The following is a 26,026-nucleotide window of genomic DNA, read 5'->3' on the forward strand; positions in this document are numbered from 1 at the left end:
GATAGACAACTGAGTTGCTGCAACCATGGCATAGTGCACTTGAGAGCATGCGCAGAACGGGAGGGTGCCAAATAAATATTTATAGTGGCAAATTTTGTCCTTGCTCCTGGCACCAAAATCTGCCCCTGGAAAGTGTCATAGCTCAATGGTAGAACATCTTCTGCTTTGTATCAGAAGGTCCCAGGTTCAGTCCCTGGCATCTGCAGTTAAGACTGGGAATGTCTCTCTATGTGAAACCCTGGATTGCTCCGGGCTAGTTTGAGTACTTAGGTAACACAAAGATTGATACATCAATGGTCTGACTTAGTGTAAAAGGTGCTTCCTATGTTCTTGGATGGTCTCTCAGGTCCACATCTATCACTGCAATGACAAAGTCCAGGATTTCCATGTTGCGAGTGTGACCATGCTTCAAATATAACCAGAGATCAGATATCAAAGAAATCCCGTATTTTTCACTCTATAAGATGCACCAGACCACAAGACGCATCTAATTTTTGGAGGAGGAAAACAAGAAAAAATATATTCTGAATCTCAGAAGCCAGAACAGCAAGAGGGATCGCTGCATAGTGAAAGCAGCAATCCCTCTTGCTGTTCTGGCTTCTGGGATAGCGGGGCAGCCAGCATTTGCTCCATAAGACGCACACACATTTCCCCTTACTTTTTAGGAGGGAAAAAGTAGTCTTATAGACAAAAAATATGGTAGGTTTCATTGTGTTCAATGGTACTTATTCCCAGGAAACTGATTAGGACTGCAGCCTTATTCACAAACTGGGTAGTAGGCAGGGAGTTTAGAAAAGGGTAATTCATATTACCTTACTTTGTGTAATCACAATCTCAACAAAGCTGGCAAAGGTCAGTTGGCTAGATTTAATGAGGTATCTACACAATTATGTCATTTTGTCCTACGTTTGTAAGCAAACAAGAAAAAAGTTACTTCCAGTTTTGCACTCACATCCATTGTTCCATGCAATGACCCATTTTCTCCGATCAGAGACATTCACATTGTAAAGAGGATTAAAATATTTATTCCCCAAACATTCATGAATAGTACATTCAAACTGTCACATCAGTTTTAGACAACAGTGACGTAGCTTTAAAAAAAAAACAAACAGTTGAGAAATTCAAGCAATTACTCTAGAGTGGAGAACAGAAGGAAAGAGAGAAAAGGAGACAAGGACCCAAACGGCTAGATAAAATAGCACTTCAAAAAAGAGAGAGAAAATGTTTCTTCTGAACATTTTATTGGCTTTCGAGAAATTGTTTTAAGTTTGGCAAAACGATTTTGTAGTGTTTAAATGCCATCTTGTCTTCCTTTCAAAACTTTTAGTGTTCCATTTACAAAGCAGACTATTCTGCAGATACCTTTTAGCTAACTGAAACCAGGGCAATCAATAGCTTTCTGGGGCCCTTGAACCTAATAGGCCCCTTAAATGTTAGGAGAGAGGAACAAGGACATAGAGAACAGCAATGATTAACCCCAGAAGAGGTTAAAGGGAGTAGTCTGAGTAGCTTTCTTACTTCACACAGGGTCTGGACCAGTTTAGAGGCAAACACACCTTACATCTCTGACCCTGGCTGGGCCTTCTACCAAATGAGAACCAAGCTGGCAGACTTGTGAGCCTGACAGGCCCCAGAAAATATGCCCAACACTGCCAGCCTTTGATGCCAACCATGCTGAGATACGCTGGAATAAAAACACAAATCTATTTAAAGTTTACTGCACAATAATAGAAATTAAAATATAACCGAATCCTCATTTTTCATAATTTAGATTTGGGCATGTGTGTGTTTTTTTTGAGGTTTTTGTTGTTGTTTAAAAGCTTCTCAATTTAGCCACACATCTAAATCTAACATCATCATTATATCTACAGAAACCTCGCTACAGGATGCTGTGAGCTATAATATCAATCAAGAATATGTTTGGGGGACAGTCCTATCTCACTGGCCGGTTCTGGATAGTCACGTTCGGCTCGGAAAAAGTGGCATAAATTCTGTTTGTTTGTCTGGGTACACCTCCTCCTTACAAAACATCCCATGAAACTCAAGAGCCTTATGGAAACTGAAACACAACCTGTCATTTAGCCCCCAATAATAATTAACAAAGCCACTTGGCCTAGAGTTGTTTCATAGATTTCGTCCACAATAAATAGTTTTAAACCAGAGATGGGGAACCTGTGGACTTTCAGATGTTGATGGACAACATCAACCCAACCACTGGCCATACTGGCTGGGACTGATGGGAATTGGAGTCCAACAGCACTTGAAGGGTCACATCTTTCAAACCCCTCTTTTAAGGGTTCTAGACTTTGTTTTTTAGAAGGGAGTTAAAATCATGGACACATGCGCCTGTGGCACAGGAACATGTCCTCTGGGAAGTTAGAAGGGAGCAATGAAATGCAATCAGGTTAAAAGGCAGTCAGGCAGACATGTCAATTTCCTGCAAAGAGTGAGATTATCCAGGAATCCTGAAAAGAACAAGTTTGACCTGGGATTATCAGCATAAACGCACTCAAGACCCTCACCCGGTACTTGGCACCGCATGTTAAAAAGGAGATTTCAGTGGCTAAAATACAAATTGGTTTCGTACAATTCAGAGTCTCTGCATCCATAGCCTGGCCACCCGTCTTCTTTTCGGTGTTCGCCGCTCTGCCTCAAAGCTGATCAGCAGGAGGCAAAGGTTAACACAGCAGGCAGTGGAGGGAAGGGACAGAAAAGCAACCCCAAATCCTGTGCTTGTTATCTCTTGCTGCTTCGCCGTGTCTCTTTGCCATTGCTGACTGGGTTAGAGGACGACCCTGACGAGCTTCCGCTCTGGTGGTTGGGCTGGCTCCGGGTGATGCGGCCACTGGTGGGGTGAGAGGGGGCACTAGGTGTGTGGGTGGAGCTGCCAGATCCAGTGGTGATCAACCCGTTGCCATTCTGGTTGTCAGTGACTAAAAGAAAGGGAGGGGAGGGGGGAAAGAAGAAGAAGAAGAAGAAGAAGAAGAAGAAGAAGAAGAAGAAGAGTTTGGATTTGATATCCCGCTTTATCACTACCCTAAGGAGTCTCAAGGCTGCTAACATTCTCCTTTCCCTTCCTCCCCCACAACAAACACTCTGTGAGGTGAGTGAGGCTGAGAGACTTCAGAGAAGTGTGACTGGCCCAAGGTCACCCAGCAGCTGCAGGTGGAGGAGCGGGGAAGCGAACCCGGTTCTCCAGATTACGAGTCCACTGCTCTTAACCACTACACCACGCTGGCTCCCAGGAGAAGGAGAACAGAAAAACCTTACTGGAACCCACAGAGATGGAGCCAACAAATCCACTGGTATTCCTGCTGGGATATAGTAAAAAGAGTCTTCTACTTGTTGTTTTAGGAACTAAAGTAGCTAGCAGATGGGAAATGTGGTGTTTTCAGTTGAATGCTAGATGCATTCAAGTGTGTGGAATACACAATGCTATACAGTGGTACCTCGGGTTACATACGCTTCAGGTTACATATGCTTCAGGTTACAGACTCCGCTAACCCAGAAATAGTGCTTCAGGTTAAGAATTTTGCTTCAGGATGAGAACAGAAATCATGCTTCAGCAGAACGGTGGCAGCAGGAAGCCCCATTAGTTAAAGTGCTGCTTCAGGTTAAGAACAGTTTCAGGTTAAGAATGGACCTCCGGAACGAATTAAATACTTAACCCGAGGTACCACTGTATAGCTCTCACTGCTAGCTTTACAGGAGGCAGAGAAAGAGCAAAGTATTTATTTCATTTTAGAGAAGGGAATCCTTTGTGCAACACTGTGATAGAATATACGGTCAGAACATTTCGGCTGACAGATGCTGTTTTTAGAAGCTGTAGGACTGATCCAATAAATAAGTAAGTGATTCGATAAACAAATAACGTACCTAGTTTTGGTTTTAATTTAAAATTACCAGTTGCCAGTTTAAAAAGAAAAGAGTACTAGCTTCAAAGGAAGGATTTTCCTTAGGGATGCAATAGGAAAGAGTTAAATCCCCCCCCAGCTTGCTGTAATTCCAGCAATTATTAGCAACTGCCCCCCACTCCATTGATACTATTTGAATTAAAAAAAAAACAAAAACTGTACATTAAACAAGAAGATTTATTTAATGGGCAGTATTCAACTGCCAAACCTGTCAGTGCAAGGGTTTCGTCTATGCAGTGTGGCTCCCCACCCCGGCCATGTTCCATTGTGCGTGCCGTGCACCCTCATCAAATTTGCCCCAGAGGGTTTGAGTAACCCCTAGGACAGATTTAGGAGGCACAATTTGGGGGCAGGGAGAGAAGGGGATAACATTCCATTGCAGAAGCATAAATCTTTGCGCTGACAGAACATTCATGTAATATCACATTGGGTACAACCCATTGCCATGTCCAATTTGACCCTTAGACAGGCCATGAGTCAGATGTTGGCCGTTTCCAGGCTAATAATACCACGAGGCACAAAATCCTGACACGCACGACTTGTGCTTCTCTCACCTGCAGGGATCCGTTTCGCTCAATGGTACTAGGAAGTGCAAGATCATTCGCTGCCTACCTGCTGATGACGTGGAAGGGCCTGGTGTGGTTTGGGAGGCTGTGGGTGCTGCGTTGTCATTCTGTGTCTGTCGAAGAAAGCAAAAGTCTACTGAATTTTTTTGACATATACAGAAGTTCCACAGATACAACAGCCATGGGCAGAGGAAGAGCGGGGGAAGGTTTACAGAAGTATGCTGAAATCAAACCTAACTACAGCTATGTACACACCATATATTTAAAGTACATGACTTCCCCCAAGGAATCCTGGTAACTGTAGTTTACCTCTCACAGCACCCTTAAACTACAATATTCTTGAGGGTTGGGTGCATGTGTTTTAAACATATGATGTGTACACAGCCTGGGATGAATATATATAGAAGGAAGAGAAAAATGCTTTATAAGTCAGAAAACAAGAGGAAAACAAGAGGAGCAGGGCTAGAGCGGTTACCGTCTCCCCAAAAGACTTGTAATGTGTCCACATTTATCTAGGCAAAGTGAATCTTGGAAGATGTTATCTAGCACCCTGCAGAGAGAGAGGGAGCACATCTACATGCTAAGGAAGTCGATTCCATCCCAGTCATCATAACTCACTCTCGAGTCAGATCCAGCAAGGCAATCCAGAAGAACTGCCAAATCCATAACTGAGAAGACCTCCCTGTACCATTAAGAGTTAAACCAAATGGAAAAACCCTCCTCTTTGCAGCTTCACCCCCTCACTGTGATGGGTAAAATTTGTGCTTTCCACTCTGCTCTTAAGATACAGGAATCCTCCCAGGTTCTGCACCTGAGACCTTATGGGCTTGCTTCCTGAAAGATTAAGGTGTATAATCCTTAACACCCACCGTAGCTTCCATTTTCTCAGGGCAAGGAAATGCAACAGCTGCCTGTAGCAAAATACAATATAAAAATAAGCACTGGGGTATAGAGGAAAGCTGCACTGAGTGTAGGGTGGTCGCGAGAATTTGGAGTGATGCATTTCCCTGCGGTAAAGGGAGGCATAAACACCCCTTCTGATTGGGTCAGGAAGCCCTTCCTTCAAAATTCATTTCATCCCCCAGCGTTAGTTAAGAATCCTGATACTCACATTTTTGTTTTGCGACTGCTGGGCGACATATTCTGGGTTTGGCTCACTGAAATTTGGCACTTCTGAGTAAACCATACAAAACCTGGAACAGGAGGGGCAGCAGATAAAACGCAGCTGTCATTCCACTGACAAATGTCTGTCCAGAGTAGCTGGGGGAACCCAGACAGGGTATATATAATAAATTATTATAATATTATTATTCTCCTCTCCCTACATGTATGCAGCTCTACATGGGCAGTGAGGGATGGTAACCACATGCCAATTAGCAGTAATAATTTAGGCCTGGCCCTAGATTAATGCCAGACATTAACAAACCCAAATTTTGACAATATCTTTTGAAGTTTATACTTTTATAAGAGCGGGGAAGCCAGGGCTGCAGGAGGGAAGGTAAAATAAAATCTCAAGCTGTCAAAATCAAAACCTGACAACATGCATTTTTTTTTTTCCAGGCTATGGTTAATCTAATGTCCATACTATTGAAAAGAAGAAGAAAAAACAATTTCAGAAATGGGTAGCAGCACTCAAGAGAGTTTCCGTTAAAGGCAGCAGCACGTGGGAACAACCTGTAGGCCCCAACTACAAGCCCTCACCAACCCCAACCAATATTACTCATATAATTACTCGAGCATAAAAACTCAGGAATGGTGGGTCTTTTCATAGAAACATCCTAGGGGTAAAAATTGGGAATCATTTGTAAGGGAGGTAGGAAGGATGTGGCATTTGCCTTAGATTACAGATTAGTGGATGTCCTTTGAAATGCACAGAGGAGTATTTATCCTACAGAGTTAATTAAAAAATAATGAGCATTTGTAGTACAGTTATGGAGGGCAGACGGGACGCGGGTGGCGCTGTGGGTTAAACCACAGAGCCTAGGACTTGCCAATCAGAAGGTTGGTGGTTCGAATCCCTGCGACAGGGTGAGCTCCCATTGCTCGGTCCCTGCTCCTGCCAACCTAGCAGTTCGAAAGCACGTCAAAGTGCAAGTAGATAAATAGGTACCGCTCCGGCGGGAAGGTAAACGGCGTTTCCATGCACTGCTCTGGTTCACCAGAAGCGGCTTAGTCATGCTGGCCACATGACCCAGAAGCTGTATGCCGGCTCCCTTGGCCAATAAAGCGAGATGAGTCTGCCACGACTGGACCTAATGGTCAGGGGTCCCTTTACCTTTATGGAGGGCAGGGGGGAGAGATTCTTATGCAAGCAATGCCCCTCAATGTTCAATACATTTGCCAACTGTAGCCTGAACCGTTTATTATTATTATTTATTATTGCATAAATATTATTGCAGTCAGCATGCAAAATAGTCACCAGTCTTTTCTCTCTTGGAAGCTGCCTCCTTGACTTATGGTGGTGATAGCCCCTGGAGCAAATACTATCCTTTGGTGGAAATCTGGCTGTGTGTCTGAACTTAAAAAAACCAACCATGTACCAAAACTCCAATTCCAAAAAAGCAACATTGGCATAAGCCAAATACAGGCCTTACTCTCCAACTTTCTGCAAGTCTCCTCCACGTCCAGTGTACAAGGTCAGGCATCCTTTGAAAACAGATGCATACCTAGGAGAGAGAGACCCATAGTTAGGAAAAGCACAACATTCCTCTCAAAGTGTTGGTGCTGACATTTAAAGCCCTAAATGGCCTTGGCTCAGTATATCTGAAGGAGCGTCTCCACCCCCATCGTTCAGCCCAGAGGTCCAGCTCCGAGGGCCCTCTGGCGGTTCCCTCACTGTGAAAAGTGAGGTTACAAGGAACCAGGCAGAGGGCCTTCTCAGTAGCGGCGCCCGCCCTGTGGAACGCTCTCCCATCAGATATCAAGGAAATAAATAACTATCTGACTTTTAGAAGACATCTGAAGGCAAGCCCTGTTTAGGGAAGTTTTTTATGTTCTGTTGGGAGCCGCACAGAGTGGCTGGGGAAACCCAACCAGATGGGCAGGGTACAAACAAACAAACAAACAAACAAATTATTATTATTATAATATTGTGGGATGTGTCTTGTGCAAGGAAGATAAGGGCTAAGAATGTGAACAGAAAGATTAAGCAGGTGAGCTGCCCCCACCTGGATTATAAATTATTACTATTATTATTATTATTATTATTATCCTCCTATGTGATTGTGTCTCCGGACAGCGCTGGCTCCTGGCCTCTTAAGTGAGATGGGCGCACAACCCCAGAGTCTGTCAAGACTGGCCTGTACGGGCAGGGGTACCTTTACCTATGTGATTGTAAGCGTATACCTGAAAAAGCCTAAAATGGGCCCAACCACCTGTTACTTCTGGGGCTGAGGCTAAAGCTCCACTTGAGAAAGGAACATCCAATTTCCCCCACTTTCTCCTATCGCATTCCTATTGGAAAGGTTGTCCATACCCTTTGGTGAGTCGGATGATGTCTCCTGGTTGGATGAGGTTGCCAACATCGTCCCACACAGAGATGTTTATGCTGCCAGTTTTGTCGGCTACTTTACATGTCCGCACTTCATGGCCATCCTTGGTCTTGGTAACCCGGCCTGGTGGCAATAATGATAATAATAAATTTTATTTATACACCGCCCTCCCCAGCCAAGGCCGGGCTCAGGGCGGCCAACAACCAATAATAAAAACAAGTTGAATGAATACAACTTAAAAACAAGATTAAAATACAATATTAAAATGCAGCCTCATCACAGGAGGAGAAAAGAAAAAAGAAAGAGGGGGAAGGAATCAAATTGGCTCCAAGCCAAAGGCCAGGCAGAACAACTCTGTCTTACAGGCCCTGCGGAAAGAAATCAGATCCTGCAGGGCCCTGGTCTCATGAGGCAGAGCGTTCCACCAGGCTGGAGCCAGTGTTGAAAAGGCTCTGGCTCTGGTTGAAGCTAATCTAACTTCCGTAGGGCCCAGGACCACTAGGGTGTTGTTATTTATGGACCTTGAGGCTCTCTGTGGGGCATACCAGGAGAGGCGGTCCCGTAGGTATGAGTGTCCTAGGCCGTGAAGGGCTTTAAAGGTCAAAACTAGCACCTTAAATCTGACCCTGTACTCCACCGGGAGCCAGTGCAGCTGGAAAAGCACTGGGTGAATATGCTCCCATGGCAGGGACCACGTGAAGAGCCTCGCTGCAGCATTCTGCACCCGCTGGAGTTTCTGGGACATTCTGGTAGGAATGGTTAGCAAAATTCACGGTGACCAAAATTCAAGGCAGCTAAAAGGGTGTTTCTGCTTTCAGGCCAGAAGTACAGGCTGAGAAACAGCGAGTGTTCCGTGCCAATCCCACCCCATGGAAACATTTGCAGAGCACTGCTCTTTATTGCCAGAAAAAGAAGAAAATGAAACACTCCTGGAAAGGGGGAGAGGAAAGGGCATTAACAAGAAAGGAACCTAGGAGTATTATTGACAATGCAAGTGATATGAATTTGCAATGAACGCTATATAATTGAGGTGACAATATTCTGACTTGCAACAGGGTGCATCAGTACGAGATGACAGTCCAAGAAACCCACAACACTCAATATAGCACAACACTTTTCTGAATCCAGATAAAAACACTGTGGGTTTTTTAAAGGCAAGTGTAAAAGATCCTTAGATTCTTCCATAAGCTGCACTCAGCCTGACAGGAATCCAGTCTGCTTCTGCATTTCAAAGAATCCTATTCAGAAATACTAATAGTGATCATACAATGTCACCTTTCATTGGCTACTGATAGAAGGAAGTCCATGTGCAGCCCATAATTAATAGAGTAAAATAATGTGATGGTTCTATGTCTTTTAATATGATTCTGTGAAACAAGGAAGCAGACGGACCTCTCAGCTATACTGCAATAGGTTTTTAAAGCATGTCAGCAGTTGTCATCCGTAGAGCACTCACCTGTTTCCAGAACAATGAATATAAGATTGAGGTTTTTCAAGCCTGGTTTAATATCCTTCACCAATGTTTCTGTCGTCATTTTGAATGGCTTTTGATTTCCAGTATCTGAGTAAACAATTATTATTATTATTATTATTATTATTATTATTATTATTATTATTATTATTATTTCTTAATATCCAGCAAACAGAACAAACAAAAAAGGTGCTGACTGCAGTAGATAATAATAAAACCTTGTTATTTTAACCTTGAACAGAGGCACTATTATTTTGTGACTTCCTTTAAGGACACAGAAAGCCATGTTTCAAATGTGTCCAAAAATCAGAAGTTCCACCATGTAGACACAAACGCAGCTGCTATTCCTAGCTTCCAGAATTAGACTATCCAAATTTTATCGATTTCAGGATGTTTTGTATTACTCTTTCCCCCTGTCATTCTGTGTGAAAAATTCCACAAATCAACAATTTTGCACAGAATGCCAATAATGATTTTTTAAGAAATCTGGTATATGTCAGTTGATATGAAAAAACAGGTGGCCAACCTGTGGACTTTCAGATGTTGTTTCTGCCCCAGCCATCATGGCCAGTCATCAGAAAATGCTGGGAGCTGTAGACCAGCAACATTTGGGAGTGGGGGAAGGTACAGGTTATCCACATGATATAGAAAGTAAAGGTAAAGGTAAAGATAAAGAGTGACCGACTCTGGGGTTGCGGCGCTCATCTCGCTTTATTGGCCGAGGGAGCCGGATTACAGCTTCCGGGTCATGTGGCCAGCATGACTAAGCAGCTTCTGGCGAACCAGAGCAACGCACGGAAATGCCGTTTACCTACCTGCCAGAGCGGTACCTATTTATCTACTTGCACTTTGATGTGCTTTTGAACTGTTAGGTTGGCAGGAGCTGGGACCGAGCAATGGGAGCTCACCCCGTCGTGGGGATTCGAACCGCCGCCCTTCTGATCGGCAAGTCCTAGGCTCTGTGGTTTAACCCACAGCGCCATCCGCGTCCCTATAGAAAGTAGGCAAGACCATTTTATAAAGGGAAGGCAGTTATGAAAATATCCATCAAATGTGAGAAAAATATGCTATTTTGCTTAGTTCCAGCCACAGATTTGGCATTTTGCATTCATGGCATTTTGATTTTTGAAATAGATTAACATCAGATCAATTGCCCTAGTCGTATTTTTAAAAAATCTCGAGAGACAGAAATGCCAATACTTTCTGGAGATGTTGTTTTGAGTTTGTAAAAGAGCCCCACCCTGATGCCACAATATTTTTAACCCTTAACTTTATAAGAGCTTCAACTGATTCCAATCTTTGAACACAAGCAGAAGATCACCCTCTTTTACACACTCCAAGATTTACAGCTAATAACATGATTTGAAGAGTGCCATTCAATGAACAAGTAGAAGGTCAACAATTCCCTTCCATTTCTGTGTCTGCTCATGCGCAAATTCCAGCAACACTTAAAGCACTATAGCTGCTGTTATTGCTATGGATGTGAATATTCTATGCAAATTATCAACCCGCCCTGGTATCAGTTTAAAGGGTCCACACTCATCTTTATTACCTGTTTTGAGCACCGTACACGAAAGACGTCTTTGGCACGTGTAGTAGACTGGTTTCAAGAAAACGGGTATAGCATCCTTGCTCGCGTTACAGTTCACACACGCCTGGAAGGAAAAGACACCTTGCTTTTTTACAGATCTTCAACCACCGATCTGATCAACACATGCAAAACTGATCTCCTGGCTATTTATTTTTGCTGTAGGTCTCCCTTCTGGGTTACGCAAAGACCGATCGGCTGATACTTAAATATCTGCACCGTGATTAATATTCAAACGGGGGGGGGGGGGAATAAGTTAAAAACTCCACGACCCTCAAGGTCCCTTTCAACTCTACAATTCCAGGATTATATGATTGTAAGTTAGTAAATATACTGGTGAGCAGTTCCCCAACCGCCTCCCGCCTCCCCCACGAAACATGGATTCAACCAGCCCTGCAACATGCACCGATATTTTCCCCTGCCGTACGCAAAGTACAGGAGAGCTTATTAAACTCCCACATTCTCCTTACCAACCATTCCGAGTCTACTAATTACATTTCGAATAAAAGAGGATCACGACCGCCACTTTTCCAGTGAAACAGACCTGGAGGAACGTTGGGTTGCAGACATTCCAGGAAGTATCCTGCTGCGTCCAGCGCAGCCAATCGCGAGGCTTTCCTTCGACATGCAGGAATGTTCCAATCTTTCAACCAATTGGAGGCAAATAAAGTATTAAAGTGACAGTATCACCAAGTGATGCATTTAAAAAAATCGATAGCAGAGGGTGCTATGAAATTCTTCGAGAAGAATTTCCAGCTGTTTTGCACTTGATGCTTCGAAGGCTTGACTTTTCAAGTTAGTTGAACGAATCATGAATGAATGAATGCATTAAATAGATATATATTTCCAACGGAGAAAGGTACCCATCTAAGCCATAGCTATCAACTTTCTCCCTTTCTTGCGAGGAATCCTATCCTATTCCCCTTAAAAAGGGGAAACGTTGACAGCTATGATGTAAGCACTGGACTCTACATAAATATCATGACCATTCATAGTATTTAATGAAAAATAAATCAGAAGTGATGCTAATATGATACACTTTTGGCCTTGATCTTTATTGGCATGTCTGAAATGATACACTTTTTGCACTGTGGTTGTTTTGTGTTGTCACACTTGTGAGCTGATTCACACAGCATTCATAATATGACAAAATGTGCATATATGACAAATCAGCAGGTGTACAGCTCAATCAGCGCATGCTTTCAAAAGATGGTTAGTTTCTATCACTGTGAATTCCTTCTTCATTCTTGATAGAGGTACTGCATCTGGTTTAGAAACCATCACAAACCCTTCAAATGTCCCCATTTTCCAGGGACACTCAGATTTACAGATGCTGTCCTGGTTTCTTATTTGATCCCAGAACGTCCTGCTTTTCCTTAGGTAAAGGAAAGGGACCCCTGACCATTACGTCCGGTCGTGGCCAACTCTGGGGTTGTGACGCTCATTCGCTTTATTGGCCGAGGGAGGCTGCATACAGCTTCCGGGTCATGTGGCCAGCATGACTAAACCACTTCTGGCGAACCAGAGCAGCGCACGGAAACGCCGTTTACCTTCCTGCCGGAGCGGTACCTATTTATCTACTTGCACTTTGACATGCTTTCGAACTGCTAGGTTGGCAGGAGCAGGGACCGAGCAACGGGAGCTCACCCCGTCGCGGGGATTCAAACCGCCGTCTTTCTGATGGGCAAGTCCTAGGCTCTGTGGTTTAACCCACAGCTTTTCCTTAGGATGTCACTATTTTCATCGGAGAAATATTGGAGGGCATGGAGTTATCTGACCCCCGAGCCATTTGAAGGTAAATTTCAAATCACATAATTTTGTTCCTACAGAAGATGGGGAATGGGTGAAATTTTTTAGAAACTTTAAAAGTTTCAATTGGATATTATGCAAGAGCTGGAAAAACCAGTTTGTTCCCCAAGACAAGGAATGTGGATAATGTCTAATTATTCCAATCTCAGAGGCTGCTCTTGTAAGGTCAACCGTAAGGTTCACCCCGATCGTGGAGGATTCGAGCCGCCGGCCTTCTGAACGAGCAATTCCTGCCAGCTCAGTGGTTTAAACCACAGCTCCACCCGCGTCCCCCCCAAGATCTGCAGCCTCCGACGTCTCTCGAGTCAGCGGGATCAAACAGAAACGCAGCATTCTAAGCATCAGCCTCCATTTAGGCCCCGCCCCTAGACACGCCCCTAGCGGAAAGGACCACGCCCCCACCCGCTCTTTTTCTCTGGTCTGGAGAAGGCGGAGGCAACCTAAACCACAAAGCCCCGCCCATTGGCTAGAGCGGTCGCGGCTACTCCGCTGTGTGGGCGGGGTCGCGCATCCGGGTTGAATCTGGCGTGTTTCCGTCGGCGGCAGCGGTGGCGGCGGCGGGTTGGGGGGGAGAAAATAGAAGGGAAATTCGGGGTTGCGGAGCGACGGCAGGTTCCGAGCGGGGCCTAGCGAGTGCTTGAAGCGGGTGCAGGTGGCGGAGAGCGAGCCTGGTGTCGCGTATGCGGCGGGGTGACGTTGGAGGGCGGGCGTGTTTTTGTTTCTGAGGTAAGAAATGAAGGGAGGAATGGGTGGGGAGGGGAGACCACCGGAGCTCCCGTTGGCGGTGGTTATCTGAGGGGGCCGTCGCGAGGCGGGGAGCCCGCGTCTGAGGGGGCTGTTGGGAGTGATATACAGTGGTACCTCAGGTTCCATACGCTTCAGGTTACATACGCTTCAGGTTTCAGACTCCGCTAACCCAGAAATAGTATCTTGGGTTAATAATTTTGCTTCAGGATGAGAACAGAAATTGTGCGGCAGCGGGAGGCCCCATTAGCTAAAGTGGTGCTTCAGGTTAAGAACAGTTTCAGGTTAAGAACGGACCTCAGGAACAAATTAAGTTCATAACCAGAGGTACCACTGTAGTTGAAAGAAGCCAAGTGAGGCCTTTTTTCAGGAGGATACTTTCTACACAAATAAGTAGTAACTAGGCAGAACAATTCTTTTCATACACACACGAACTATTGACAAGTCCATTCTTGAAAGCAACCACCTTTCATTATTTAAGCACTACTTCCTCCAGTTTAACATTCAAGCCAAAGTCATTGCTTGTGTACAGCTTTTAGAGTGTGTTAGTGCTTGTAACTCTAAAAATAACCTATGAAACAAACTGGTGACTTTATGTGATATTTCATGAAAGCTTTAAGTCATCTTTTTGCACTTCCAGAATGAATTAAGTTCTGAACCCGAGGTACCACTGTATTACACACAGACAGACCCGAAGCCTACTGTATATCTATATGTAGTCTTGCAAACTGCCTTGAGAACTTGGTTGTGTAGTCAATATGCAATTTTGGTGCGTTTTGGTTGTTTTTTTTTTAAGAAAAAAATTAAGTCATCAGTATATGGTCATCGGGGTAATAGGGCGGGGGCACGCCTCGGCAGCCATGGTGTTCAGCAGCAAAAGTTTTACTTGGGACAGAGTTGGCTTCAAATCACTTCGTAGGAGTTGACGGGAGCTTTAAAAGATGGGTTGGGTGAGGCATGTAAGAAGAAGAAAGAAGCCCCGTGCCCTCTGCCCTAAGCACTTTGGAGAAAGGGAGGGTCTATTAATACAGAAATATAAAGCACCAATGTAATGTGCATGATGTCCGTAGTCTTTAAAAAAAACCCCAAAAACACAGAATGGCCACAAGAAAGACAGGTCCCTGCCCAGATCAGTTTACAGTAGATACGCAAATGCTTGCGTGTCCACATGTTTTAAGTTTTAAAAAACAATGGGTAGAGAATCCTCCACCTAGTGGGATGATCTAGAAAAGTGACTGGCACCGCTTCTGAGGAAAGGATCTGTTGGGAAGAATTCATGTCCTGGTGAAAGAAATTCAGGACCTGGTACAGTGGTACCTCAGGTTACAAACGCCTTGGGCCACAGACTCCGTACCTCGGGTTAAGAACTTTACCTCAGGATGAGAACAATAATCGCTCAGTGGCAGCAGGAGGCCCCATCAGCTAAAGTGGTACATCAGGTTAAGAATGGACCTCCAGAACAAATTAAGTTCGTAACCAGAGGTACCACTGTAGTTGAAACTTAGAAGTCAAGTGAGACCTTTTTTCAGGAGGAGGGAGGAGTATCACAGAACAGTAGAACAGAATGATGTGTGGGTGGTCCAGTATAAATTATTACGAATGCACCATTATTTCATCAATGACGTTGCAGAATACACATGCAAACACAACAGAAAACAAGTCTGGGAGATCCCTTAGCATGTTACAGATTTCTAATTAGTTCTGTTAGGGCTTGTCCACACCTCCATTTGCCCCCCATTCCCCCCCCCAACCTTCCCCCCACAGATTACTGTTTTCAACGGATTGCTGTTTGTTCCAATTCAGTGGTAAAGAGCATATTTCCCCAGCAAAACCTATACAGCAAATGCAAAACAACTTGGACTCGTCCCTAAAAACACAGTATAAGTGGGAAACTGTAAGACCTGTGCCTTCTAGGCACAGGACAAGTCAGAGTGTGGATGAGCCCTTAAAGTATAAGGAAAGATGTTGCTGCACTCCCAACTTTCATCAGACCCAGGCATAGTTCAGCTACAGTCCCAACAGCTTCTGAAGAGCCAGTTCCCCACCTCTGGATTACAGACCTTGATGCTAGAGCAGTGTCCTCAAATTAGAATACCCACCTGTGTGGTTCAGCTGTTAGGTGACCTAGTTTTACCTGTTCAATGCAGGGAATCAAAAATGCCCAGTATATACTGCACACAAAAAAGAAATAGGAGTCCCTCATTTGCTTTCAAATGCTTTCAACCCCAGAAAGCATGACAACAGGGTCGAAGGAAGTTGTAGTCCAGCAATATCTGAAGGGTCCTAGATTTTCTATTCCTATGTCAGAAGGAACTAGTGGCGTGGGGAGTGCATATTAGAGCTGTGCTTAATTGAGCATGATACTGTCCTGAAGGATCTTATGGCAAGCCATTGCTTGAGGCTGGGAGAGGAGCCAAGGGCAGAATACCTAATGCTTCAAGGAAGTGTTCTCTCTCTAGTTTGAGCATAGATTACAACAGAGAGCTAATCGTTTTATAGGCTGTAAAGGAAATTTTTGCTGCCTAAATTCTGTTGTGCAGTAAGCAAGCAGGGGAATAACCAGGACATTTCAAGGTCTATTCTCTTGCTTGAGGTATTGTATGTGGAAGTGCAACTGCAACATCTTCATAAGTCCTCTGCCCTGTAGATGTGCTCTTGATTTGTGAAATTGTTGCACTTTAACAATTAGAATAATGAGGCTTGGAGGATACAGATAATGTCATCATTAAGCATGTAAGAAAATGGTCTGATTTGTAGCATATTATCTAAAATTTGTGAGATCTACCTTATTTGTTGCACAAATGTTCACTGGAAAGCACAACATAACAGTAACCCATAAGTAAAACAGTAACACGTGCATAGGGGATCTTTAACTCTTCTGAATGAATACATAAGACATTACTATATCTCTTCGCCCCACCCACAAACACTACATCTTAAGGATTTTTGGAGCAGGGTTAATGCCGGGGTTTAACTTAAATGTGAATGGAAAGTGGTTAAGCAAAATTGGCAGCTGGATTGCTGTCCACGACACATTTACTATGGTCTTACAGAGCAACCAACTCCCCCCGCCCCATAATCTGGTTCACCAGTGAGGGGCCATGTCAACTCAGAGACCTGCTCTACTCCCGCAGAAAGCTTTGTGGGCATACATCCACCATTGGTGTATTCTTGGTGCTAGTAGTCAGTTTTGAACTCTGAAGCAGGGAATTCCAGGAGCAGGATGGAGGCTCTTTGGGTTTGCTAGATCCAAGGCCCCATTTTTCCTTGGATAGACCCCAGGAACATTCCATCTGCACTAGCATGGAGTTGAAGTAACTAATTCTGTGGGGCTTGAAAATGTTGTTGTTTTGCCCTAGCTGGTAGATGTTTGGACGGGGCAGGTGATCTACACACTCATCCTCACTTAGGATTGTATTCTTAAATCTACTGAACAGAATTCTGCTGTTGATGTGTAAAAAGTTAACCTATCCTGTTTACTGCAACACTTTTTCACTGTCATGGTACGTATGACAGCAGTAGGTGACTACATCATGACTTAAAACTACAGAGTATGATTTCTGTATTACTCTTGAATTAATGTGCCGTATTTAAGGTTGGAATGTAAATACTTCAGCTTGTGTTAGAATATCCTTGCTTTGAATTAAACTTCAGAACAGACTTAGAACTCATGTGCTAATCTAAAAAGTTATTTTCATGAATCATTAGCTATCAACTTTAGGTAAAAGTTATTTAGCAAAGCCTATGTAATACTAAAGCTATGATTATGTTCTTATTTTCTGTCAACAGCTAATCTTTACTAAAGTCCTAGAGATACTTTTTCACACCACTCATTTAGTAACTTTAGTGAGAATTGATGTGCAGTTAAGAGATGACCTAATGTGTAATATTAGAGCATTTTCCCTAGATCTGTTTGCTGTATGGCCTGATGTGTAATGTTTGATCCTTGTTTCCAAAACTGTTTGCTGAGAGAATAAAGTTTTATTTGAAAATGGTCTTCAAGATGACTGACTGACTGACTGACTGACGTAATTCCTGGCTGTGGCTTTTGTGGCACAAACCTCTGTTTTCACTGCTAGTTCATCATCTTATGTGTAAGGCAAGTGAGGAACAGCTGTCTAGCACAGATTCCTCTGTCTTTTAAAACCTCTTCTGTTGCCTTGTTACACTTTGTTTTGGTAGAGGTTTTTGCTAGTACAAGGTGACTCGGAATCCTTAAGCAGCCATTAGGATCATAGCAGTGGTGATTTATAGTCTTGGTTTTTTAGAATTATTTATTTGTTTTGGTCCACTTGTCATTGGGATGGACAAATCTTCAGAATGTTTGAATCTGGGGTTAACCACCCTCAGTCTAGAGTCTTATCTTGTACCCTTCCATGCTCAAAATAAGTTATTTGTATGGTGCAGTAATGCAGCATAGCCACTTTTGAATAGCTGCAGTTCAGGGTTCAAAATCCCCATGCAGCCATGAAGATCCCTTGGTGACCTTGGACCAATCACTTTTTCTCAGCCTAACCTACCTCACAGGGTTGTTGTGAGAATAACTTGAGCTGCTTAGAGGAAAGGTAGAATATAAATGCAATAAATAAATTGCTGCTTCCCAGGGGCAGAGAGCATGGCAGGTTGCAAAGCTAAAGGAGTAAGTGATCCGCTTGCACCAGTGCCTGTGAACCAGCATCCAGTTTTATAGTCTAATCCAGCTGCCAACCTTATGTTTGGTTATGGCCCAGGAAAACCTGTCTCAAAGGTTAGCGTAGTAGTGTTTCATATAAGGTTACACTTTACTTTGGGGTGGACAGTGGTTAATGGCTACTTAAAATGTGTTTTTAAATGTCCCCTGATTTAGGATTTCAAATCTATTATAGAAAGGAACTTTATTGCATGGAAATCGTACCAGCTGATCAACCTTATTGGGCAATATTGCTTCATATCAAGCTTTTTGCTCTTGGGAAATTGGTGTTTAAATGCCGAAAACATAATACAGTACTAGTACATAATGAATCGTTTGCCCTGCCCAAGGGCATGGAAATGAACTACATTTTAATAACATGCCTTGCCGTCTTATAATTTTGTGCATGAAGTAAATTACTAGTGCAAAATTATGTCCACATGTCTTATGATATAGTTGATGAAATATTGTTTGTTGGGTATAAATAGCTTAATGTATGTTCTTGTCGTTGTTAATAGTAGTATAGAGCAACTACATGTCTTGCCGCAATGCTTGTAATCTGTAATATAATTTCACGTCTGGTGTTGTCTCTCCTTTTGTATGTTCCTCTGGCTACAGATCATGGCTGCAGAGAAGAATGACAATTTAGTCTGAATGAGGAAGAGCAGGAAGAAGATGGGCCACTGTCATATACTCTTTGAAAAGAGCAATCGAAAGTCATCTTTGTCTTATTGCTGTTCAGGAAGGAATTCTTCTACAGAAGGTAAAGCAACTTTGTCAGAGCTCAAAGGGTGTTTGGGGCTAACGCACCTGCATTTCTCTTTGTATTGAAATCTAACAGCGGCTGTGCATTCAACTAAATGGATTGATGGATTCAGTTTGTGACATATCCTGTTCTTATGGGAAAGGCAAAAGCCAAAACAAAACCCCAAGCCGGGTGCTGTTGTCCTATATTTGTATGCACATTCTATTTTTATTTTGTCATTAGAAGCTTTTAGAACTGAAAGCTTTGGAGAGATTTGCCAATCGAAATAAGATATTGAAAGGATCTTCAATTCTACAACTATGGTGCATTCATTTATAATCTATGCTATGCAGCCCAAACACCAATGGCTTCTCTGCATTACATTGTTTGACAAACAATGGTGGATGACAAAAGTTCGTACATGTAGGACTATTTTGGTCACTTTGGGGAAGCTACATAAAATGCAGATTTCAAATTCAGCTCTTTCAGAAGCACCTGAAAACTTACTCTATAGATCCTCTGTTTCTGGAACAGGACATGTTTGAGTCCTATGGGTGTTTTCTGTACCATAATTGGCAATAACAAAGATTCCTAGCTGAAAGCCTTATTGCTTTAAAGCAAACAGCATCTGCTGAAGGTTGTTGCTTCTATGCCAGAAAAACAATATTTCCTGTAGTACTAATTCCTAAGTGATGGCTCAGAGCCTGCCAGGGAGTACAAGAGAACTGCTAGGAGGTTAATCGCTGTGGATGTTGCTGTAAGGAAAGGGCACAATACACTAAGTCGTGGCAAAATGAGAGAGAAAGAAATTGAGCACGTGCCTAAAATTCTGTTAAATTGACGGTATAGTAGAGTTGATGGGTAGATATTTTTACGTTTAGGAAAGAATAAAATTTTAGGGAGAAAAGGCTAACTTTGAGACTTTGCTGCTCCTTTTCTGTGGAACACCCTCTTGCTGTTATTTTTAAAAGAAGTTCTTAAAGGAAACAAAGATAAAAGCCACTGAATATATGCAAGCAATGGAGAACGAGGAGGCAAGGAAATCTGCCAGGAGCATAACATGAGATAAGAGACAAAAGGTAGGATGGAACAAGGCAGTGCAGAGCTTTAAGAGCTATTGAACACCATAATAGGGAGTTAGGTAAGAGACACATATTGGAGGGCACATAGTCATTGCTAGGCAAGGAAACTCAGGTGTGCAGCAGCATTTTGAATAGTGAAATAAAGCAGAATATGGAAGACCAATTGAACAAAATACTGCTTTAGCTCACATAATTTTAATACTTGAATTACAACTTGGTGATGAAAAGAGAATCAGCAATCTTTTTTTCCTTTACAACACTCCCTGGTGCTGTGATTCCATATTACCATTTTCCCCCCCTTTTTTGATCTCATTGCTCTTGGGTGAAAGTAAGGAAAGACAGAGGGCCTGGCAGAGCTTATGTTCGAACTATACATAAGCAGCTTCAAGTAGCTGTTTTGTTGACTTAGGAGGCTTATGTTTGACTAGATGCTGATCTGCCTCCCTTCTTTAGAAATCTTCGACTTGGGTGTCATGATTGCTTTCAGAAGCATAATGTTCTGGAAGGTAATTAAAGGTTACGCTTTGGGGGGAGTAATCTGCCTGGCACTGTGAAAATAATATGCTTGGGCTGCAGAAACACTAAAATGATCTGTCATTCGTTGCGAAAACAAGCTCCTGGTCTCTGTGTTTCGTGCCAGCATTTTTCCTGAGAAAAACACTCTGTATGAACGAAGTGCAGAAAGATGACTTAAAGCTTTCATGAAATATCACATAAAGTCACCAGTTTGTTTCATAGGTTATTTTTAGAGTTACAAGCACTAACACACTCTAAAAGCTGTACACAAGCAATGACTTTGGCTTGAATGTTAAACTGGAGGAAGTAGTGCTTAAATAATGAAAGGTGGTTGCTTTCAAGAATGGACTTGTGAATAGTTCATGTGTGTATGGAAAAGTTGTTCTGCCTAGTTACTACTTATTTGTGTAGAAAGTATTGTTTCTGGAGCTATAGTTATGTAGATGCCTCCTTGTGTTGCCCTCTTGAAGCAGTTAGTGACAAGATGGCTTTCTTGAACTGACTTCTGCTTGTCTTGAACGTAGCTTCTGATTAGTTAAGATGATTTTTATATTGTCTTGATCTGCTTGTTGTGAAATGATGACCGCTACTACAGATGAGCTTTTGAGGCGCCAATTCCAGTTGTTATAAATATGGTCCTGTGAGCTAGATCTGAGTAATGAACTTTACAGAAGGTTTTATTGTATTTATTTATTTAATTTCTGGACTGTTTTCTGTAAGACATTGGAAAGCAATTTGAGAATAAAGCAATATATAAATGTAAAACAGTTTTGAGTCCAATACAAATGTAGATGGGCGTTTTCCTCCTGTCTCCCCAACTAAAGAAGATAAATTAAATACAACATTCACAGGACAATAGAAGATATGCAAATTTACTTGTCCTAAGCTGTTGGAAGGGCTATTCATACTTTTTTTACTTCCATCTTTTTTTAAGTACTTGAATTTACTTACTGGTAGACCACTATATCATTTTGCTGGTAAATTCATGTCTGCTTACCATGACCAAATACCATTAATTTCTTTAGAAAAAACAGACTCTAAAAAGACAAGAACACAAACGATTTAAAGTGTACTGTTGGGCGATTGTGAAGAGAAGTTACAGATATTGTCTGTATATCTACTTCTTCTGTCTGACAACAGAGTCAAGTCATCCTTGTTCTTCGAGTTGAAAACCCTATAGAGCCCCACATTCCCATAAGCAAGAGGTAAAGTCATTGACACTTGTAAACTCTGAGGACTGCTTCATAGCATGAATCTATTTGTAGGTGGAGGTTGTATTGTGTAATGTGTGAAGGGCAGTGTGAGTATATTTACCAGGAAGAATAAATTGTTTAGTTTACTCAGTGCAAGAGACCTACATTTCGGAATTTTTGCTGTGAGCTGGTGCAGTCAATATTATCGTCAAACGATGAATTATTGGAGTCAAAATGACCTTAGTCCTATACTTGAACATTTCAGAGTGCTCTGTCTTGTATTTCTGTAATTGATAACATGCCTGTGTAATAAGCAGGAGAGACTATCCACACTTTGAAATCTGGGAGGCAGAGAGAGCACTTTAAGACACTGGAAGCAGGCGCCAGTAGTAGTGTCTGTTCCATAATGACTATCTGTGCGACATCCAGACTGCAAGGTGTGCTGTGCATAAAAAGGAAATTAGCATGTGGAAGTCTCATTGGGACAATAATTATATAGAAGTTCTTTCAGTTCTTTCAGTTTTTTATAAAAATGGAAAAAGATTAACAGAATAGTATCCCACCTTTCATTTCTTTTAAAGGAGGCTTGGGGTTGCAACAACTTTGCCCTAACCTTGGAACTAGATTTTTCTCTAGGGTATCACAGCCCATTGATGTGCACTTGACCGTTACATACATTCCTAAACAATGAGCCACATTGCTTCTAAAAATGTATTTGGAGGTTTGGTGTGCATTTTTTTGTTTCACACATCGGTAAGATTTGCATGTAATGTGAAGCCAAACGATGCTTAGGTCAGGACTGGACTTAGTGCAAATGTACAAGCGCAACGGCTCTCAAGGGAGAAGATTGTGACCACCTTGCTCCCCTTCTGTACTTGACGCTGCAAGCTAAGCCATGGGTTGACTTAGCATGTTGTCCAATCCTGAACTTGTGATTTGTCTCTTTCTAGACAAACGACAAGCTGCAAACCAAGAACATAGTTTGTTTGCAGCTCATGCTTAATGTTGAGCAAGACAAGTCAGGATTTGGAAGACACACTAAACCAGACCATGGCTTGGCTCACAGGACAGGAGGAGCAGCCAACAGCTGCGGTCTCCTCTCTGGAAACTCATGTGCTCACACATTTTCACTATGCTGTAATTTGACATTATTCTGTTTATTATTATTTTTTGCATTTATATCCCACCATTCTTCCAAGAAGCACAGGTCTCCCCGTCTCCATTGTATTCGCTACAACAACTGTATGAGGTAGGCTAGGCTGAGAGACAATAAAAAAGGGGATGGCAGAAAAAAGGGGATATTTTATGTTCAAACTAGGTCATTAATTCTTCTTGTTGACATTCTTAGTATGTCTCTGGCTGCTCCAATAGAAACGGGAGTCTCTTAAAAATGACAAAAGCTTTTTCTGTTTAATTTACATTACAATGCCCAGAAAGCCATACATTAAGTAGCTTGCTCTTTTCTGAATTAAAATTGGAGGCGTGCATAACTACACATGGAAAATGTCTGTAAGAGTAAGATTCACTCATGTCCTATGCTTTTGCTTGAGTCACACTTTGCTTGAGCATGCCTCCTAATTGAAAGAATGCAAAACCAAAGCATGCAGAGACACAGTGAAAAGTCTCATTTGATAATAGGCCCCCCCTTTCCTCCTGTGTTGCTAATGACTGGATCATTTAGTAAGGGGTGGGCATCCTATGTCCAAAGGCATATGAGCCCACCACCATGCTGAAGCAAGGCAGACCTGAATCTGATTGTGCCTGAAATGGAGACCTCTTTAAACCACTTATACACCAACTTGGGTCCCACGATACAAAAAGGGATATAAATCTAAGGGGGGAAATGATAGAATAAAACTGTTTGTGTGTTAAGGGCCATGTTCCTTTAGAAATAATCTGTTAGTGACCATAGGTTGGCAGTGAGTGGGGTCACCCCTTCTCCCTGCCCTATAGAGGTAGGGACAGATCTCACTTGAACTGATTGCATGTAGAGGGGTTTTGAAATCAGACAGAAGCCACAGGTTGTCCATTCCTGATTTAGTCACACCCAGTGCAGATAAGTAGCTAGCTTAGAGCAACTACTAGATTGTTGGCTTTCATATACAGCGGTACCTTGGGTTACATATGCTTCAGGTTACATACACTTCAGGTTACAGACTCCGCTAACCTAGAAATAGTACCTCGGGTTAAGAACTTTGCTTCAGGATGAGAACAGAAATTGTGCTCCGGCAGCGCGGCGGCAGCAGGAGGCCCCATTAGCTAAAGTGGTGCTTCAGGTTAAGAACAGTTTCAGGTTAAGAACGGACCTCCTGAACGAATTAAGTACTTAACCCGAGGTACCACTGTACTAGATTCCCATCAGCAAACCACAAGTGTAGGCATGTGTCATCATTCTTTTTGGTTGTTTTTATTATTGTGTGTATCAGCCTCACACTTACTGTATTCAGGTTTTTAAGGGGCCTTTTGTGTGTTTCTCAAAATTTGTATCTCAGAAGTCTCTCAAACTGTGAACTCTACTATTGGTAGCCTAAACTCTTTCTTCTTTTTTGGTGATTAGACAGCTCATCATTTTAGCTTACAAGCTATCTCCTAAAGCAGTAAACTGATAGGCTGCATGGGAATTGTAGGCTTCTAGCACTAAGTTGCAATGAATAACAGAAATGAGTAAGTCAGCTGTCTGTTGCTATTCCTTTAGCAATTGAAGTTACTGACAATGCTGTTATTTGAAGATCAAGCAACAGCAATATTTCAGATAACAATTGCTTCAAAAAGATACCCAAATCCCTGCACTCCACTCACATGAGTAGACTGTGGTTTTTAATTGTGCTGTCTAATCCCTCTCCCTCCTGTCATTGGCAAGGAAATGGAATTTTAAAAGCCTTACATAGCATAAGGTGCATTAGCTGATTGCAGCCACATGATACAATTTGATTACAGAAAACAGGATAATACAGTGCTATTCCTGAAAATTTGTGTAACATGCAATATGCCTCCATGTAATACCAAAATAAGTTACAATTAAATCCATGCTTCAAGAAAAGGCAGAAACATGAACAGTTTCTGAGTCCATAAGAGACCAGAGATAGGGAAAGCTACCTATGCCTATGTAATAGTTAAAACATGGCAGCATTTCAAGTATAGGTGTTGTGGTACTCCTAAAAGGAAAGCTAAATAAGCCTCTTTCCCATAATAGGTTGAAAGGATGGTTCTCAACTTTCCACCCTCCTAGCCTATCAATGCATTATAATAGCATATAAAGCAGGATTTAATTTCTCCTTAAATTAACTGTCATAGAACTACTCTTAGCTTTCTGTATGGAATGGGGGAGGGTTGGTCCAAAATAACACTGGAAAATCCATTTGGGCATTAAGCAGATATTCACTGCTCCTTTGCAGATTTTATCTTAATAAAATGTCTGTTTATTTCTAATGCCAAACCCAGTCAGTGTTTTTAAGTATGCTTTCAAATCCAGGGGCTATTGTCCTGGGTAATTTTGCATTTGTTTTTCTAGATAAAACTTTGCTTTGGATACTACAACATGTGTCACATGTTTCTCCTACTCATCTTTTATTTTATTCCTGCTCATCTTTTATTTTCTTGTGCCACATATCAACCTGATAAACTCCCATTTCTTTTTAGCATGCACGCAGCATGTATTATGCATTTTAGTTCCCCTGCATTGTACAGGTAAAACCAAAACAAAAAAAATCCTTCCAGTAGCACCTTAAAGACCAACTAAGTTAGTTCTTCAAGTATCTGAAGAAGTGTGCATGCACACGAAAGCTCATACCAAGAACTAACTTAGTTGGTCTTTAAGGTGCTACTGGAAGGAATTTTTTTGTTTTGACTATGGCAGACCAACACGGCTACCTATCTGTAACAGGTAAAACCAGACTGTCTTAACAGCTGAACCATTCATTTGGGTATTTTGATTAATAATTTGTGAACATCGCATCAGCATCAAAACATGTATGCCAGAGAGCTACAGGTTCCCCACCAGTGATGCAATCTCTCCACAGTTAAATGATGTCTTCATTTTCTACTGAATAGTGTGTACCAGTCTAGGTTTCACAGTTTACTGACCACCGATGTTTGAGCTTGTACTACCAGAGATCCTGCACAAGCATTGTACATTGATAGACTTCCACTGGACTTTGAACTAATTATGGTACTGCTCTGATAACCCTTCAGAGCTTCCTAGCATTTGGTAGAACTGAAGAAAGCCTTGCTACCTAAAT

The 26,026-nt window shown here is 42.3% G+C and overlaps 2 protein-coding genes across 5 annotated transcripts in view; one reads left to right on the top strand and one right to left on the bottom strand.

Moving 5' to 3' along the window:
• Positions 1-1,224: 1,224 nt before the first annotated feature.
• NABP2 (nucleic acid binding protein 2) lies at positions 1,225-11,673 on the bottom strand. 3 transcript variants are annotated; one of them, XM_083729097.1, is made up of 8 exons: positions 11,575-11,673; positions 10,995-11,097; positions 9,428-9,532; positions 7,956-8,094; positions 7,075-7,146; positions 5,592-5,673; positions 4,527-4,593; positions 1,225-2,933 (listed from the first exon to the last, which is right to left on the bottom strand). In XM_083729097.1, the coding sequence occupies exons 3-8, from the start codon at positions 9,504-9,506 to the stop codon at positions 2,737-2,739; spliced, it is 636 nt and encodes a 211-aa protein (XP_083585223.1). In that variant the 5' UTR covers positions 9,507-9,532; positions 10,995-11,097; positions 11,575-11,673; the 3' UTR covers positions 1,225-2,736. The 3 variants fall into 3 exon arrangements, with proteins under 3 accessions (XP_083585223.1, XP_083585222.1, XP_083585224.1); XM_083729096.1 differs by having other exon boundaries at positions 11,501-11,638; XM_083729098.1 differs by having other exon boundaries at positions 11,526-11,629.
• Positions 11,674-13,323: 1,650 nt separating this feature from the next.
• The window catches only part of RNF41 (ring finger protein 41), a 30,853-nt gene continuing 18,150 nt past the window's right edge, over positions 13,324-26,026 (top strand). The window contains exons 1-2 of one of the 2 annotated variants that reach the window (XM_083729040.1): positions 13,324-13,565; positions 18,871-19,015. The gene's annotated coding sequence lies outside the window, so the exon portion shown is untranslated. The remainder of the gene's footprint in view (positions 13,566-18,870; positions 19,016-26,026) is intronic. The other variant, XM_083729041.1, reaches the window with a different exon arrangement.

The sequence above is a fragment of the Podarcis gaigeae genome (genome assembly GCF_964106915.1).
Source record: "Podarcis gaigeae genome assembly, chromosome: 2".
Classification (NCBI taxonomy): domain Eukaryota; kingdom Metazoa; phylum Chordata; class Lepidosauria; order Squamata; family Lacertidae; genus Podarcis; species Podarcis gaigeae.